The sequence below is a fragment of the Chelon labrosus genome, assembly GCF_963514085.1.
Source record: "Chelon labrosus genome assembly, chromosome: 22".
Taxonomy (NCBI): Eukaryota; Metazoa; Chordata; class Actinopteri; order Mugiliformes; family Mugilidae; genus Chelon; species Chelon labrosus.
In genome coordinates this window covers 23,382,361-23,400,924 of record NC_140355.1, presented here as the reverse complement: position 1 = coordinate 23,400,924, position 18,564 = coordinate 23,382,361, and the positions used below count along the sequence as shown (strand labels likewise).

At 45.2% G+C, this 18,564-nt stretch overlaps 1 protein-coding gene across 1 annotated transcript in view; it reads left to right on the top strand.

The window, feature by feature from the left end:
* Positions 1 to 244: 244 nt before the first annotated feature.
* Positions 245 to 18,564, top strand: part of gfra2b (GDNF family receptor alpha 2b) — a gene marked incomplete at its 5' end in the record, with an annotated part of 63,358 nt that continues 45,038 nt past the window's right edge. The window contains 2 exons of the mRNA XM_084571774.1: positions 245 to 314; positions 4,535 to 4,834. Of these exons, the coding sequence (XP_084427900.1) occupies positions 245 to 314; positions 4,535 to 4,834 (370 nt within the window). The remainder of the gene's footprint in view (positions 315 to 4,534; positions 4,835 to 18,564) is intronic.

Below are 18,564 nucleotides of genomic sequence, written 5' to 3'. Positions count from 1 at the left end.
GACTCTGACTACCCGCCTCCCTCCGTGCTCGTCTGAGTCCCCGGGGCTCGGGGGTCCAGGTCCCCCCCCCCCCCCCCTCCCCACCACCACCACCGTCTCCAGCGGCATTCACGCGCTTCACCATGTCGGTGGCAGTTTCTCCGGTTTCCAGAAAGAGAGAGAGAGAGTGAGAGACACCGAGAGAGAGAGAGAGAGAGAGAGAGAGAGAGAGGAGGACCGGACAGAGACCGAGCACCGATCCATCATGACCCGTGGGATTACATCTGGACCAGACATGATCCTCATCCACGTCCTCTCTGTGCTGCTCCTGCTGGGTGAGTCCACGCACACGCACGCACACGCGCTCACACGCACGCATATTGCACACACGCGCGTGCACACGCACTCACATGCACGCGCACAGGTACTGGCTCTAAGGTCAAAGGGTCATCAGAACAGAAGTGTCCCTGTGTTCAGCGGAGCTGACCCCAGACCTGGACCTGATCCAGATGGTTCTGGATCCGTACCAGGGTTAATGTGTGTGTGTGTGTGTGTGTGTGTTAATGTGTGTTAATGTGTGTGTGTAGTTTCCTCATACATTCACTCTGATCAATAGCCACAACATCACTACATGAAACCTCCTAATGATAAACTACAGTACTATATCAGGTACTACTACACATTAAAGTTCTCCATGTCAGTCTGATCATAACAAGGAGCTCATTTATTTTATATATTTATTTTATATATTTATATATAAGTGTGTGTTTACAGTAGGTTCATCTAATTTACATATTTAATGTATCATTAATCCATATCAGCTCTCTGACTCAGAGCCTCTGTCTTTATACCTTTATATCAAGTTACACTATTACTGCATATTTCACCTTGTGTACTTTGCTCAGTACTAACTACTGCACCACCCCGCCCCACCCTGCACCACCCTGCACCCCCCTGCACCCCCCCGCCCCACGCTGACAGTAACCAGGTTTTCTAAATGTATTTCTATTCATGTATAAAGTGTCTGTGCAGCACTGACGTCTCATTCTGGAGGTTTTACTGCGGGACCACAGAGTCCACAGCTTCATCAGGACGGACGGGTTCATGGACGCCTCAGATCGTTAACAGTTAATCAGGTCCCTCTAATCCAGTCTGTCCTGACGGTCCCACTCAGACCCCGTCTCCGTACGGGTCCGTCCTCGTCTCAAGCTGAACAATAAGGACATAGAAGGTTATATAGATTATTAGTGTCCATTACAGTAATCTCCCTGGTCTTCTCCGTCCCCCTCCTACAGTCGTAGGACGTCCTCGTTAGGGTTAATTGGTGGAAGGTGTGGATGTGTTGGTCCTGTGACAGACTGGGGACCTGTCCAGGGTGTAGCCCTCCCCTCGTCTCTAGAGGATGAGACAGATAACCTCTCACTAGGGTTCATTCTATATCAGTTCAGGGGATGTTACCCCCCCCCCCCCCCCCCCAACTCACCTGTAGGGGGTGGTCTTTGTTTGGGGTCCTCTACCAGGGGCCTGGGAGCCTGAGGGTCCTGCACCATATCTTAGTCGTTGTCTTCTCCTTCTCATGTTCCTTCTTCCTGTTGCTGCTATCTCTCATCTCTCTCTGGGTCACTGCATCCATCACCTCAGTCTGTAGCTGGACGTCCCACAGGATCTCATCTTGCTCTTTGTCCTCTACCTTCTGAGGTGTCTCCTACTTTGACTCTGTCCAGGTGTTGGTCTCTGTCTATATACAGCAGGTACTGGTGGCTCAGCTGTTGAGTTGCTCATGTTGACATTTCATTGACATTTTCTCAGTTTATTTCTGTTTTTATTTCAGTTTAGGTTAAAAATGGAAAACTGAGGATTTATTTTGAAGTCTCATCGTATCTCATCATATTTCATCCTATCGTGTGGCATGTCATCACATCTCATCTCACCTCATTGTATTATATCATGTATCATTGTATTGTATCTCATTTCATCGTATTTTTTCATATCTCATCATATATCTCATTTCATGTCATTTTTCTCATCATGTTATATCTCATCTGATCGTATCTCCTCGTCTCTCATTGTATCCTATCTCATCATATTATATCTCATTTAATCTCATTTATCTCATCGTATCATCTCTCATTGTATCGTGTCTTATCTCATCGTGTTGTATTGTATCTCACCTAATCATATTTCATCGTATCTCATCTCATTTATCTCATCGTATCGTGTTGTATTGGGTCATTTCATCATATTTTGTCGTATCTCATCATATCATATCTCATCTGTCTCATTGTGTTCTACTGAATCTCATCTCATCATCTATTATTGTACATATTGTATCGTATCTACCAGCAGCCGTTTCCATTGCTGAGCTTGTGATTTGAAGTCAGTAGTGTTTATGTGGATGATGTGTTTTCTCTTCATAGTTCATTAGTCAGCTGGTTTCTGACGTGACCACGTGGTCCAGCAGAGGGCGCTGGCTGCCTGACACCTGTACAGCCTCAAAATAAAACCACCAGTAGACTCATTCATCAGTTATCCTCCTGAAGCTAGTTAGCAGGTTAGCATCCTGGACAACGGAGAGGATGATGATGAAGGAGAATAAGGAAATCTCCAAGTGGCTGCTGGTTGTTGGTGGAATCAATAATCTCATCTGACCATTAATGGTTGTAGCCTGTTTGCAGCAGCAGCATCACTAGAGGTGAACTCATGTGATTTTCAGCCTCCTGTTGACGTCCTGAGTCTCAGAGAAGGTAGAGGTCAAAGATGCTCTCAGTGATTGTTGCGTTGGTGCCGGTTTGATTTTTGCAGAAAACAAGGAACACGTTGCTGCTGCTGTTCTTTCTCATCAACGGTGAACGGCAGCGAGTTTCCAGGTGTAGAGACATCAGAGTTTAACCTGAAGGAGAAGAGAGTGTAGAGTCAGAAGTGTTGATTGGTGATGAATCTGTGGAGACAGAACCAAACCAATCATTGTTACCCTGGACTTTGTCTGTCAGGTGTTGTTGTTGTTAAGGTGTCTACTGATACAGTCAGGACTGAAGAACAAGCTGCAGCTACATGTCTTCAGTCTAAGAGACGCTTTACATGAAACTGACATGATTACAGCGTATCAGCTTAGACATGTTTGTCCAATCTAGACACTAGAACACTAATGGTTCTGTTCAAATATCTACTGGTGCTTAAATGTAGAGAACGTGGAGGTTTAGATAGAGATGCAATGTAACAAGATAGAGATGCAACGCAACATCAAGATAGAGATGCAACACAACATCAAGATAGAGATGCAACGCAACATCAAGATAGAGATGCAACGCAACATCAAGATAGAGATGCAACGCAACATCAAGATAGAGATGCAACACAACATCAAGATAGAGATGCAATGCAAAAAAAACAGAGATGCAATGCAACAACGAGATAGATGCAACACAACAAGGTAGAGATGCAACTAGTGTCAGGCGTTTAGTTGTCTAAAGATGTTGACTGAACCATAATGTTTTAGTGTTTTTTGATGAATAATGTTTCAGTCAGACAAAGACACAAACCCCTCGGTCTCCTTTACGTCTCTTTCTTATTGGTCTGGGAGGATTTAAAGTGTTTAGGACGTCGTATCTGAAACCCTCCAAACGTCCTGAACACACCAGGCGGCTGCAGAGCTGTGGACAGGTAAACATTCATATCAGAGCCCACAGAGTGCTCTTATCTTGTCCCCGTGACGCTCAGTTAATTGGATTTCACCTGAACGTTATTGTCTCTGCTGTAATGGAAGCTGTTGAACTGCAAACGGCAAAGGTCACATTCAGACACACACTGCAGTCGACTGGAGGCTCGACAGCGCAGTCAGAGTCCAGTTCAGCCACAGGCCACCAGGAAAACTCACCTGAACACATCACAGTGTCATCAACTCCAACAACAGAGACACAAAACAACCACAGACAGATTCAGACTAACAAAGAGACGCAAAGCAACAAATAAGAGATAGAAAACAAACACAAAGAAGCACAAATAACACAACGAGAAAAAGATACAAAACAGCCATAAAGAGGAACATAGCAACCACAGATGCTAGCTAAACACAAACAGATGGAAACCAACCAAAACAGATGTTAATCAACCACAGACGTTACAAATTATCCACAGAAATATGACTAACAACCTAAAACAGACACAAACCAACCACAAAGAGATTCTAGATCAACTTTTATCTGAACACAACTCACTCAACACAAACTCTGCAAATCAAACTAATCAGCTAGCTATGACATAGAAGGTTGACCACCCCCCCCCTGCTCCTGTACTTGGTTTAACCTGTGACAGGTGAGAGGAGAAGAAGCAGGAAGTGAAGCTACCACCTTCAGAATCAGGGTGAGTCAGAGGAAAGAAAGAAAACTCTGAACTTATCTGGATGTTCATGGGAAATGAAACACAACCCAGATACTACGTGTTGAATGATGTAATAATATGAATGAGTGAATGAGTGAACGTTCATGTCTGTGGCAGCCTGTTGAATGAAGCCTTCCTGCTGGACTCTTAACATGTCGTTCCTCTGTTTGTGCTGCAGATGTTTGTGTGGGCGACTCGGAGCTGGGCCCCCCCGGCTGGAGGGAACCTCTGGACTGCGTCCGAGCCTCCGAGCTCTGCAACCAGAACAGCCAGTGCAGCTCACGTTACCGGATCATGCGGCAGTGCCTGTCCGGTGGGGACAAGGAGCGCAGCACCATGCTGGCCTCCAAGGAGTGCCAGGGGGCGCTGGAGGTGCTGCAGGACTCGCCCCTCTACCACTGCCGCTGCAAGAGAGGCATGAAGAAAGAGCTGCAGTGTCTGCAGAACTACTGGAGCATCCACATGGGCCTGACTGAGGGTAAGCCTCCAACCCTGTACCCGGTCCAGACCTAATTAAGCCTCCTGTTGATTTGTCCTCTGTGGTTTGACTTGGCAGATGAGACAACGTCTCCGTCTGTCTGTGCTGAGGTCAGAGATGCTCTGCACTGATTGTTGTGTGGGGGCTACTTTAGATTTTGCCTGAAGTGCAAAGAGGCAGAGAAACACTGCAGCTGATTTTACTCTTCTTTTTAAAGTGATTGTCCCGACAACAAACAGATGAAAACAACCTGCATCAAATCAGACGCCTGGAGAGTTTAAATATGACCAAAGGAAGTTTCTTTATCTTTCTTCTTCTTCTTCTTCTTCTTCTTCTTCTTTGCTTGTATGAAACGTTTTCACAAGAAAGTCGTGTGTTGAATGACTGTCAGTGAAAGATGATGCTTCTCAGGCAGGTTCTTCTCAGTGGATGATTCCATGTGTTGGACAGATTTTCAGTTGTGATGTTGATTATTCAGTGAACTTTGACCTGGATCAGCTGTCTGATATTAAAAGGGCTTGCTTTAAAAGGCATCTTGATTTCTTTAGATCTCCTCCGTCCTCCGGTGATAAATCTTAGATCCAGATCAAGACAGAAGCTCCAGCTCTGAGAGCAGAGTCAGGATTTAAAAAGTCTGAGGACAGAGAAGAGCTGGACTAAAGATGGAGGAGACACCACAAACCTCTGGAACCAAGGAGGACAGTGTCTTAACTAAAACTAATAATGAATAAGATGGATTCAGGAAGTGAGCGACATTAAGTAGATCTAGTTTTTACCAGTGTTAAATGTCCTAGAGTTGGTCTCCTGTGTCTTCCTAAAGTCTGTCCTTATCTTCCTTGTCTTCTCCTAGAGTTGGTCTCCTGTGTCTTCCTAAAGTCTGTCCTTGTCTTCCTTGTCTTCTCCTAGAGTTGGTCTCCTGTGTCTTCCTAAAGTCTGTCCTTGTCTTCCTTGTCTTCTCCTAGAGTTGGTCTCCTGTGTCTTCCTAAAGTCTGTCCTTGTCTTCCTTGTCTTCTCCTAGAGTTGGTCTCCTGTGTCTTCCTAAAGTCTGTCCTTGTCTTCCTTGTCTTCTCCTAGAGGTGGTCTCCTGTGTCTTCCTAAAGTCTGTCCTTGTCTTCCTTGTCTTCTCCTAGAGTTGGTCTCCTGTGTCTTCCTAAAGTCTGTCCTTGTCTTCCTTGTCTTCTCCTAGAGTGGACTGGATTCAGTCCAATAAATCTTTCAGTCAAAGTTAATGTAGTGTGGAGAGGGTAGCTGGTACCTTGTGTTCTCTACTCCAGAAATGTTCTGGTCATCCAACGCTGCCATAAACTCCCTAACCCTCTCTGGAAGATGTTTCTCCTTGACGCTGTCTCCAGGAAACTTTTCTCTTCTTTTAAACGTTCAGTGTTTGTTGTTGTTGTTTGGGTGCAGCCTTTGACTGAGTGGACTCCATGGATTCTGTTTAGATGATCAACTACTACCACCTCACCACACATCCACAGTACACTAGTTACTGACTAAACTAGTTCTTCTTCTGTTTTAATGGCTTTGACACTCACCAACCACCATTAAAACAGAAGAAGAATTCTCAATAGATTCTGGAGGACACAGGTGTGGGTCATTCTGGTATTGGAACAGTTAGATAGTTGAAATGCATTCTGGGATACCTGGCTGAACCAAGTCCACTCCTGATTCATCCTTGATAAAAGGAGTCAGAACATGTCCAGGTATGTGGACTGTCCTTGGTCACGTGGTTCTGGAGCAGAGACTGACGATGTTTAAACCCAGATGAATAAACGCTCCGTGTGTTTTTCTCTTTGCAGCTTTACAGCTAATGTTTGTCAGATTTACCAGCTCTGCCCGTCCAAGCCTTCTCATTGATTTCACAGTGTAAACAGGAGCGTGTTGGTTGGAGGGTTGATGCATCTATAGAGGGAACTAAAACTGGTTTTGGTGTTTTCATAGTGGACCCTCTAACAGCTGTTTGGCTGCGTCTGTGGGAATCTGAACCAAACAAACCAGCTCTGTGTTCTCAGTCACCTGCCCGGCGCTGGTGGCTGGTTCAGATCCCACTGCTGGTCCTGCACTCGGGTTCTGTGTGTCAGCAGTCAACACACACACACACACACACCAATACACACACACACACTAACACACACACACACGGCCCGTTGGCTGGCCTAGTTTGGGTCTCAGCAGTGGCAGAGCTCATTAAGAGCCTCTCTCTTTGTTCTCCATTCCACTAAGGGTGTCTCTGTAGTGCCAGTAACGCTTGCAAAGCCCCTGCAACACACACACACACACACACACACCCATGCATACACAAAAGCAAACACACACACACACTTGACCACACACAGGACGTGCATACAAACCAGACAAAGATGCAGAAACACAAACGTATCGTCTCAGTCTCCTGCAACACTCGTCGCCAACGCAATAACTTCAGGGACGTTCAGCGCGTTGTGTTGGTGTGTGTAGTACTGTGTGTGGTTGTGTACAGGTGTGTCTGTGCTGCAGTGTGTTGGTGTGTGTAGTACTGTGTGTGGTTGTGTACAGGTGTATTTGTGCTGCAGTGTGTTTGTGTGCGTCCCCGTCGGCGTTAATGTCGCATTTGTGAACCATTTAAAGTGGCGCTTGTGAAATGTTTTGCCTCGTTATCTGTGTACACAACAGGACGCTGCGAGGACTTCCTGATGTGAGCTCGCTCTATTAGGAGCTTTTTATATTTAATGAATTGTTGGACAGACTTTCACAGCAGCAGATGTTTGTCACAGGATGAAAATATTCAGAAACACGCTGCCTACGTGCAGATTAGTGTCAGTGGTGAACGTGAAATGTTTCGCCAAAAAATTCTTCTCCTCACAGAATTTAAAAACTGCAAAGCTTTAAAGAAAACCTTTAAATGCACCAAACTACTTAATATTTATTATTAATATTTACCTGTTTACTGAGGAACCTGAAACGTCAGAAGAAATTCAGACACTGACGTCGTTATTAATCCTACAGTATTTTTGCAGTATAGGTCATAAGCTCCACCCCCTCCATGTTAGTGGGCGGGGCTTGGGTCAAACTAAAACACTAAAATACACGTTTTTCAAGGATGGTTTCCGTCATTTTAAGTCGTTAATATAATGTTGATGAATGCTGAAGCATCAGTGTGTTGGGTTAAGCTTCATTTTAGTTATTTGACGCTATAGAAACAGGATGTGACATCATGGTGACATCATTGCGACTTACCAGACCGTACTGATCAAACTCTGGCTCCAAACTCACAAGACGTCCATATTTATATACAGTCTATGCCTAAAACTGAATCCACTCTCCACTGTAGCTGAGTATCTGAACTATTGAGTTTACTCTGGTTGTTGGTTGGTAGTTGCAGACGCTAACAGAGATGCTAATGGAGATGCTATCTGTGACGCTAGCGGCAGTGGTAATTTTGAGGCTAATTATGATGCGAATGGAACGCTATTGGGTATGCTGGTGGTGATGCTAATAGCAGTGCTAATGTTGAGGCTTTGGTGATACTGTTGGGGATGCTAGTTGTGTCGCTGGTGACGATGCTAACAGCTAGCATGTCAGTGCTCCATCAGTTTGTCTCTGTTCATATCGACGTCTAAAACTAAACCAGGTAGATTTCCATCAACGTTCTGCTCTAAGTGTTAGCAACCTTTAGCATTAGTTAGCATCACAGCATTATGTTTGTGTGCCTCGTTTCTGCTGCTGCTACGATGTCACAAACTCTCCTAGAAAACCTTTTTATCCTGTTTATCTCTCCTCATGAACTGTTTCCCTGGAGACATTAGTGACTTTAATGTTTTTGTTGTTGTGGATTCCCAGTTTGACGAGTAGCTTTATTTATTTAGCCGTGTGTTTAGAGACGGGACGGCCGCTGCTCATGGAGCTGTCTAATTGGACGTTTCTCTTCCAAACCTTGAACAGGCCGAAATGAAGCGGTGTTGTTGCTCTGTGGTTAGCGGCCAGGCTTTCAAGGGTACAGCTAAACGGCTTTATGTTTGATGCAGCCTTCAGTCACCAATCTGAAAACCTCCCACAAATCATTTCAACCGTCAAATGCACAATTCCTCTGTCTGACTACAAAGAGGCTTTAAAACGCTGTTTGCTTAATTACATCACTCTGCTGATGGTCGGCTGGAAACGGTGCCGCGGCGGTTTTAGTTTCCGGCAATATTTCACTTCTTTCATGTGACAATGAACAAAGAGTTTCTCCTGATTTTTCTTCTGTCTGTCTCGTCCGTGCGTGAATATTTAACCAGGAGGAGAGGATTTGTTGGCTTTTCAGCTTAAAACTTCTAATAGAGCCGAGGCAGGAGGACAGGTGAGACTGAAATAATTCAGGTTGAGGATGTGTTGAAGCGGAGCAGGTGGAAGAAGCAGCAGTTTGGATTTAGGAGGAGGATTAAAGTCAGGACGTCCAGAGCTGTGGTCAGAGTCAAGACGATATTAATAATAACACAGTTTATTTAAAATGTTTTACACCAAATAAACTCTTAGAAGAAAGATGAATAAAACCTTTATGAAGCTGCTGTGATTGACAGGCGGCTGGATGGCGTGGAGGTGGAGGGTGGAGATGACTAATGAGCTGAGGGACAGGAAGTAGGGTGGGGGTGGGAGAGAGACGAGTCTGGAGTCGTTCCTGAAACCTTTTCCTCAGGTTCTCTTTTTGTTTTAACGCTGCCGGCCACCTGTAGCTGTGGAGAAACAGCAGGAAGCAAAGTTAAGAGGGTTGATTAACCGTCCAATCACAGCTCTGGGCTCATCGTAGACACATAGAGAGGCGAAGTCCCGCCCCCTCTACTTCCGGGTTATGGGACCTATCTTTCGAAAAAATATGAACGGCAGTCTATGGAGAGATCATAATTATTTTCTGGTCCCGATCGAATTGTGGCATGAATTTCACATATGATGTGTGTGAATTTAAAAGATAATTTTTCACGTCAAGAGATAAATTATTTGACGTAAATAAGCTGAACAACATTAGGTTTTGTATGAGATCGCTTAGTGAACTACATCTCTCTAGAGATCCCTAGAGAACTATGTCTGTCTCCTTGTTGAGCTTTACCGTCTTCTTCCAGGACGAAGGCAGAAGCATCAAACGAGGTGAAAATCATTATAAATCGGGTCATGTCCAGAGCTGTAGTTACACGAAGGGAGTTTTGGTCGGTTCTGTACGCGCCAGCATGCGGGACTTGTAGTTCGTTTAATTACGTATTTTCCATAGCGTTTTACTGAACTATCTTGCGACAAACTGTGACATTCTTGACATGTAAAATCATTTTTTATTCTGAAAAACAACATATGTATAATCCAAGGCACAAGTCGATCGGGACCAGAAAATAATTTATCTTTCGCCATAGACTGCCGTTCATATTTTTTCGAAAGATAGGTCCCATAACCCGGAAGTAGAGGGGGCGGGACTTCGGCTCTCTATTATGTCCTGAAGTCCAGTTTCTCCTGCAGAATTATGACCAAACATAAAACTCTCTGCAGAGCGTCGTGTAGCGGTGATGGTAATGTTGAAGCTAATTATGATGCTAATGGAAACGCCAATGGGGATGTTGAAAGTGATGCTAACAGCTAGCATGTCAGTGCTGCTTCTGCTCATATAGACCTCTAAAGCTAATACAGTTCCAGTTGGTTAGCATCCCAGCATGGAGGTTGTGGCCTTGACTCTGCTGCTGCTATGAACCAGAAGATCTCACCTCCTGGAGAACTGTTGGCTGCAGAAAGTCTGATTGAATGTTTCATGGACGTTGGGGTCTTTAGGATGTTACCATCAGATGTTTGTCTTTAGCTGCTCCTGGTCATCAGTAGAGGCGTCTCATAGATGGTGGACTCTGACTCACTCTGTCAGGACGTAGAATCTGCCTTTAAGTTTAATTTTCAGCTGAGTAGAGAACGTAGAGCAGTCTGTGTTCTAGCTGAATGAATGAATCAGTGATGAACCGTGAGTCTCGGTGTCGTCCTTGCTTGAAGAGATTCAGTTGTTGTTGGATCTGAAAGATGTTTTTAATTCTGGATACGTGGCCTCCAGCGTAACACGGACGTTAACACGGACGTTAACACGGACGTCTCTCAGCTGCTGCAGTACGGTGAGGTAAACACTGAATCTATGACATCTCAATTAGGAGGCGTGAGACGCTCCTCTCCTCTCTCCTCTCTCCTCTCTCCTCTCTCCTCCTCTCTGCTGCCCTACTTTAAACTACACTCTGATAAACTCTCTGTATTCTAACATAGATCTTATCGTGTGCAGCTCTACGTTGTGCAGCTCTACGTTGTGCAGCTCTACGTCCAGACGCTGTAAATCTCATCATCCATCCTAACTTGTGTTGCGTTCTCAGTCTTCATCTGATGAGAGAGGCCTTTAGCTGCTTAGAAGTTCCCCTGGGTTCTGGATCATCTTCATCTTCATCATCTTACTAAACCAACAGATATAAAGGATGAGTGCTGTTCTATACCTGAGGCCCAGGTGCAGCCCAGTAACACAGCATGAGTCCAGAGGCTCCTGTATAATATCTGCTCCGTCAGTGGTTCCAGATGCTGGATGATGATGATGATGATGATGGTGGTTAAATCTGTTCTTAATTGTGTTTGACAGCAGATTAATGCTCTCAGCTGTCTGCAGTCACTGAGTCTTTAGGCTGCGTGAAGGAAACGAGACGCTGATGAAGCTGCAGCGTTGGTGTGATGGGTGGAGGGACGGAGGACAGAGGACGGAGGACGGCGGGGGTAACGGAGGATCAGAGCAGATCAAAGACTGATGTCCAGAGAATTAGATGAAAGTGTGATGACAGCAGATGACGGAGGGAGAGGCAATTTGTGGACGGGTGAACAGAGAGGGGAGGAAATGGAGGAGAGAGGAGAGATCAGAAAGATGAGATCAGATAGGCTGGGTGGAGGTGGAGGTGGAGGTGGGGGTGGAGGTGGAGGGTTGAACCTCCATTTATCTGCTCCCTGACATGCTGTGTTCATTAGAGGAGGTTAAACCAGCGTCTTCCTGCTGCAACATGTGGATCCTCCAGATGGAACGTTGAATAAACCTCAGTATGATGATGAGTTTACTGGAGACGTCACAGACTGTAAATAATAATAATAATAAACTCATTATATGTGATAGACAGATATAAAATTAATAATTATAATAATATACATTTGAACCATTTTACATTTGTAAAGAAAGAGAAAGGAAATAAAACATTTAAACTGGGAAGTTATTAGTTAGTCTAATATATCCTCCTCCATCCTCCTCCATCCTCCTCCTCCTCCTCTTCCTCCTCCTCCTCCTCATCCATCCTCCTCCTCCCTCCTCCTCCATCCTCCTCCTCCTCCATCCTCCTCCATCCTCCTCCATCCTCCTCCTCCTCCATCCTCCTCCATCCTCCTCCATCCTCCTCCTCCTCCTCCTCCTCCTCCTCTTCCTCCTCCTCCTCCTCATCCATCCTCCTCCTCCATCCTCCTCCATCCTCCTCCTCTTCCTCCTCCTCCTCCTCATCCATCCTCCTCCTCCCTCCTCCTCCATCCTCCTCCTCCTCCTCCTCCTCCTCCTCCTCCTGCTGTTAGCTGTGATGGTAGTTATTCAGGTGCTGACAGACGTTCAGGTAGATGAAGAGTGATCAGCTGACTCACAGCTGATTCCTGACTCCTCCTTAAATCGATTTGATCCATGTAGACATTTGATTAAAATGATTGAAATCCTCTGATAGGTTTTCAGTCCTTCCTCCAGATGATGTTTCAGAGTGTTTGAACAGATCAGACTACACACAGACAAACAGTCCTCTACTGATCCTCTGCTGGAGCTTTGGACTAATCTGCACAGGGACCGGTCTAAGCTGCCCCCCATCCCCCCCAGGGCCCAGGGCCCACCCAGCAGGAGGCAGCATTAGTCATGGGGGGCTCTCTGCATGGCTTGGTGGTCTCTTCACCTCAGCTCTGATCTCCTGCTGAGACCAAAGGGGTCGGGGGGGGGGGTCAAACACCAGAGACTTCCTCTGAGAGCAGACATCTTTAACCTGACTACACCTACAACGATAACCAGACAGTGTCACCTGTCAAAGAGGCCACGCCCCCTCAACTCATCACCAGAGACCAGAACTGGTTGAGAACCAGAAACATGATCATTTAACCTGGAGGACGCTTACCTTCCTTCCTTCCTTCCTTCCTTCCTTCCTTCCTAATAATTGTTTATTGTTTCCTTCCTTCCTCGATTCTTTTCCTTTCTTTCCTCTACCTTCTGCATTCTTTCTTTCTTTCCTTTCTTCCTCCTTTCCTTTGTTCAATTGTTTCCTCCTGTTAATTGTTACTTCCCTCTTTCATTCCTTCCTTTAATTGTTTCCTCCTTCCTTCCTTCCTTCCTTAATTGTTTTCTTCCTTCATCGCTCCCTCCATTCCTTCCTTCCTTCCCTCCTTCCTCTCTTCCTTCCTCTCTTCCTCTCTTCCTTCCTCTCTTCCTCTCTTCCTCTCTTCCTTCCTCTCTTCCTCTCTTCCTTCCTTCCTTCCTCTCTTCCTTCCTCTCTTCCTTCCTTCCTTCCTCTCTTCCTTCCTCTCTTCCTCTCTTCCTTCCTCTCTTCCTTCCTCTCGTCCTCTCTTCCTTCCTCTCTTCCTCTCTTCCTCTCTTCCTTCCTCTCTTCCTCTCTTCCTCTCTTTCTTCCTCTCTTCCTTCCTCTCTTCCTCTCTTCCTTCCTCTCTTCCTCTCTTCCTTCCTCTCTTCCTCTCTTCCTTCCTCTCTTCCTTCCTCTCGTCCTCTCTTCCTTCCTCTCTTCCTCTCTTCCTCTCTTCCTTCCTCTCTTCCTCTCTTCCTCTCTTTCTTCCTCTCTTCCTTCCTCTCTTCCTCTCTTCCTTCCTCTCTTCCTCTCTTCCTCTCTTCCTCTCTTCCTTCCTTCCTCTCTTCCTCTCTTCCTTCCTCTCTTCCTCTCTTCCTTCCTCTCTTCCTTCCTCTCTTCCTTCCTCTCTTCCTCTCTTCCTTCCTCTCTTCCTCTCTTCCTCTCTTCCTTCCTCTCTTCCTCTCTTCCTTCCTCTCTTCCTCTCTTCCTCTCTTCCTTCCTTCCTCTCTTCCTCTCTTCCTTCCTCTCTTCCTCTCTTCCTCTCTTCCTTCCTCTCTTCCTTCCTCTCTTCCTCTCTTCCTCTCTTCCTCTCTTCCTTCCTCTCTTCCTCTCTTCCTCTCTTCTTCTCTTCCTCTCTTCCTTCCTCTCTTCCTTCCTCTCTAGTGTTCCTCATCATATAAATTAAATCAGTGTGTATTATAGCTCTGATGAAGCTCATTGTTCTGCTCTAACACTTCAATCAGACTTCAGTTGTTGCTCCGTGGAGCAAGGCTCTGCTCTGATTGGACCAGAGACACAAGGACAACATGTCCACAGACACAAAGACAAACACTGTGGAAAAATACTCTTCTTTCATCGTCTGGTCGTCGACTGGACGCCTCTAGAACCCCCCCCCCCTCATATTAAATCCTCCTAAACGAAGTGGAGCTACGATCTCCAGGCCCCTGTAGCTTCACAACTTCTTCTTCCTCTTCTGTTAATGCACATTCGTCCTCCCTATAAGTGTGTAGAGTATAAGTGGACCGTGATGAGGATGCAGCTGCAGCCTCTCACAGGTGGAAGTGGTTCACCTGGTGCTCCTCTGCTATTTATTTAATCTCAGCTGTTTGCTCCACCACCAGCTGCAGTTTGTTAACCGACGCTAACGAAGAGGACGACGGCGCCGAAGCACAAACACGACCGACACAACCGCCTCCAGCTTCCAGGCTGTTTGCTCTTATCAACACAGGAGGCAGGAAACGTGCCCCCCAGCAGCATGGCGGGGCGGGGCGGGGGGGTCAGGGTGAGGCCTGTTTGACACCACAGATCAGTTAATCTCTGAAACATATGACGAGGTGTCAGGAGGGAATAATAGAGGACGTGATAAGAGATAGAAAAACTACAAAACAGGATTATCTGAGGAGGAAATATATTCTGGGATACATCCTCAGATATTATCAGGTCATCTTCTTTTATTATGATTTTATTATCTTAGATGAGGAAGACGAAGAAGTTCTGAAGCTACAGGGGCCTGGTTAAAAGATCACACCCATCGGGACGTCCCACTGACGACCCTGTGGTGATAGATCGTAGCTCCACTTTGTTTAGGATCATAAAGGAGGATTTAAACCTCAGACTGTGAGCGATCATTTTTTAGACTTTAGACTCATTTATTACACTTCATCGTCCTGAGATGATGAACACGGTCCAGATTCAGTTCAATATGTTTCAGCTTCTAAAGTTTCTCTTTGTTCTAAAAGATATTTCCTCCAAATCTAACGTCCTCATTGGTTCCAGAGGTTTGTGGTGTCTCCTCCGTCCTCTCGTCTTTCATGTGTCTTTACTTTAGTCTTCAGACTTTTTAAATCCTGACGCTGCTCTCAGAGTTGAAGCTTCTGTCCTGATCTCGTGTGCATGTCGCTGTTTTACATGTTTGTGTATGAATGAATGAATGAATGAATGAATGAATACGTTCATATTTATTGATATTTAATGTGTTGCACAGTCAAGAAGACGTGTGAAGACGTAGAAGTTTAACTCCTTGAAGTAAATACTGGAGTAGATGTGATCTAGTTGAGTGTTTTATGGACGGGTTGTCTCCTGGTCCTGTGCAGCAGCCAGTGACTCCTGACTCTGTCACGGTGAATGAATCCGGCTGTAAAGAGGAACTGTGGTGTTGTTTATGTCCTGGGGGAGTGATACTGGATCTGGTGCCGAGGTCTGGTGAGAGATTTGTCGTATGAAACCAGTCGTGCAGCAAGAAGAGGATGCAGGAGTGTAAGAGGAGATGTGGAAATAGATTTATTTTAAACCCAGTTCTAATTAGTATGTATTGTATGTCTGCAGTGTTTTGATAGCAGCGCCGCCTTAAACGTCCAAATGTCACCACGTTTCTGTGAAGACGGCTGGGGAGGGGGACGGGAGGGGACGGGAGGGGACGGGAGGGGGCGGGTTCTCAGCGGCTGTGGTTGAGGCGCTGTGACCGGCTGGTGTTTAAGTAATTGCTCCGACTAGATTTCCAAATCCTTTAGCTAATAGATCAGGGCACTTAGTATTGACTGGAGCTCTTTAGCATGAATGCTAATGAGGATTGTGTCCGGTGACCGTCCCGTGCCAGAACCTAATCACAGAGGTGCTCAGAGTTCAGCCGGCTGAATTACACATTTAACAGCGACGCTGGTATTTAGCACGCAGTCAAATAAACGGCTAATTTAGCAGTCTGACTAATGACTGATGTGTTTAGCATGCAGGCTAATGAGGGAGGTATTTAGCATGTGGGCTAATGAGGGAGCTGGAGGCTGATTAGCATCGCTCCACAGAGAGACGACGCTGTTTGCTGTTTACTCGTCTCATCCTCAGCAGCCAGCTGACATTCAGAGTAAAGAGGATCCATGAACCTGGACCATGAGGACGTGAATGAGACGAGACCTGAGGACATTATTTATACAAGTCATTAAATCATGATCAGGTCTTTTAAGCTCTTATTGGACGCTGGTATCTGTGGAAGGTGTAAATGATGCTGGATCAGACGCTAAGTGAAGCTCACACCTCACGTCTATATTTAAATCTAAACCAGCCTTTATCACACCACGACAATAAATAAAGAGCTGCTACAGGACTTCACTTTACTGATGAGGAAAACAGTTTGATACGTGAAAAATAAACGTCTGACGGTAAAGAGAAAGTGTTCATCCAGGGTTAATGAATCACCTTCATTTAGCGTTAGACTTCTGACCACAGGACTTTAAATTATAAATCAATATCAGACTATTTAATCCTGACTCAATCCTGATCCAATCCTGATTTAATCCTGATTCAATCGTGATTTAATCCTCATTCAATCCTGATTTAATCCTGATCCAAGCCTGATTCAAGCCTGATTCAATCTTGATTCAACCCTGATCCAATCCTGACTCAAGCCTGATTTAATCCTGATCCAATCCTGACTCAAGCCTGATTCAAGCCTGATTCAATCTTGATTCAATCCTGAATGCTAGCTGCTAGCTTTAGTCTGCTAGCTTTAGTCTGTTAGCTTTAGTCTGTTAGCGTTCCGTCTTTTAAAGGAGTCGACTGATGAAGAATCTGACACAAAATAGAAGATGTACAGTAAAGACCTCTTCCTTCTCCTTCTCCTCCTCCCCTCTCTCTCCTGTTCGTCCCCCCCCCGCCCCCCCCCCCCACCTCTCCTCCTCCCCCTCTCTCAGTAATAATTAAAGGATGGGGTGAAAGCTGAGATCCAGTGCAGCTCAGCACTAATTCTGTCAGACGGTGACACAGCGGCCACATGAACAGTAGATGTTTGTTGTAGAGTCACATCAGAGCAGACTAGAAACATCAGAGGAGACTAGAAACATCAGAGGAGACTAGAAACATCAGAGGAGACTAGAAACATCAGAGGAGACTAGAAACATCAGAGGAGACTAGAAACATCAGAGAGACTAGAAACATCAGAGGACAATGGAACTGATTATTTTCTTGTCATGAATCAGAAAGAAAAAAATATGTGACGTGTATTTTAGTGTTTTAGTTTGGCTCAAGCCCCGCCCACTAACATGGAGGGGGTGGAGCTTATGACCTATACTGCAGCCAGCCACCAGGGGGAGCTCTACTTGATTTATACTGTCTATAGTTAAAACGACTCTGGATGTAGCGTGAACTAGCTTAGCTTTATAAGAGCTAGCTAGCAAAGTTAGATAGAAAGTCATGTGTTTACTATGAAGTAGATTTATTTGCTGATACTTTATTTAATCTTACAAACGTTTATCCATAGAATACCACGACTCAACAGCTTGTGTGTAGGATGATGATGCTGCTGCTGCTGTTTGTCACTAAACAACATTTATTCTGGTCATTTAAGACGGACTGATATAAAACACATGATCTTATTTCAGTAATAGGTTTCATTATTTGGGCTAGGATGATGATTAGATGCTTTTATCAAGACGGTAGAGTCCAGTGATATATGGGATATAGATAGTGGCACATAGAGAAACACCAGGTGTGTTTGGTTCTGACATGTTTATCTGAGACGTTAACAGTTAGAGAGAGTTAGAAAGATCTGAGAGGTTTGAGTCGTAGCTGAATATTCCTCCAGTCTCTGAGACACTCTGCTGTAAATGTTTACTCAGTACCAGCAATAAAGAAAAAAGACTTATTCATGAGATCATTCACACCTCTGAACCACCAGGTAGGAGTGTGTGTGTGTGTGTGTGTGTGTGTTGCCTGCAGGCTGAACTGTCTTCAGACATAAACAGCTGTTCTGTTCATATAATATAACATACACACTGACACGTCTGATTATTGACCTCCAGACTGACAGCATCTCAGATCATCTGGACCATCATCACTTCATTCTCTGCTCATATTTACACATCTGACTTTTATTGGTGGAGAGAGAGACGAGATGGAGGAGGAGTCTGATTAGAATAATAATTATATAATGACACATCCTTCCTTCCTTCCTTGTCTCAGCCTATTCCCAGCGTTCCTAACTCATCCATACTTCCTGGATATTTAACTTCCATCCAGTCTGATCCTGATCATTCATCGTCCCGTCTCCTGTCTCTGAGGATGCTCTACTTTGTCCAGTCCTTCAGCTCTCCTTTCATCTGTCCTCAGCATCAGTCTGTGGACATGAGACTGTCCCCCTTGAACTCGTCCTCCTTCATGGACTCACTGCTGCAACACGTCAACAACATGGTTCCTGTCTCT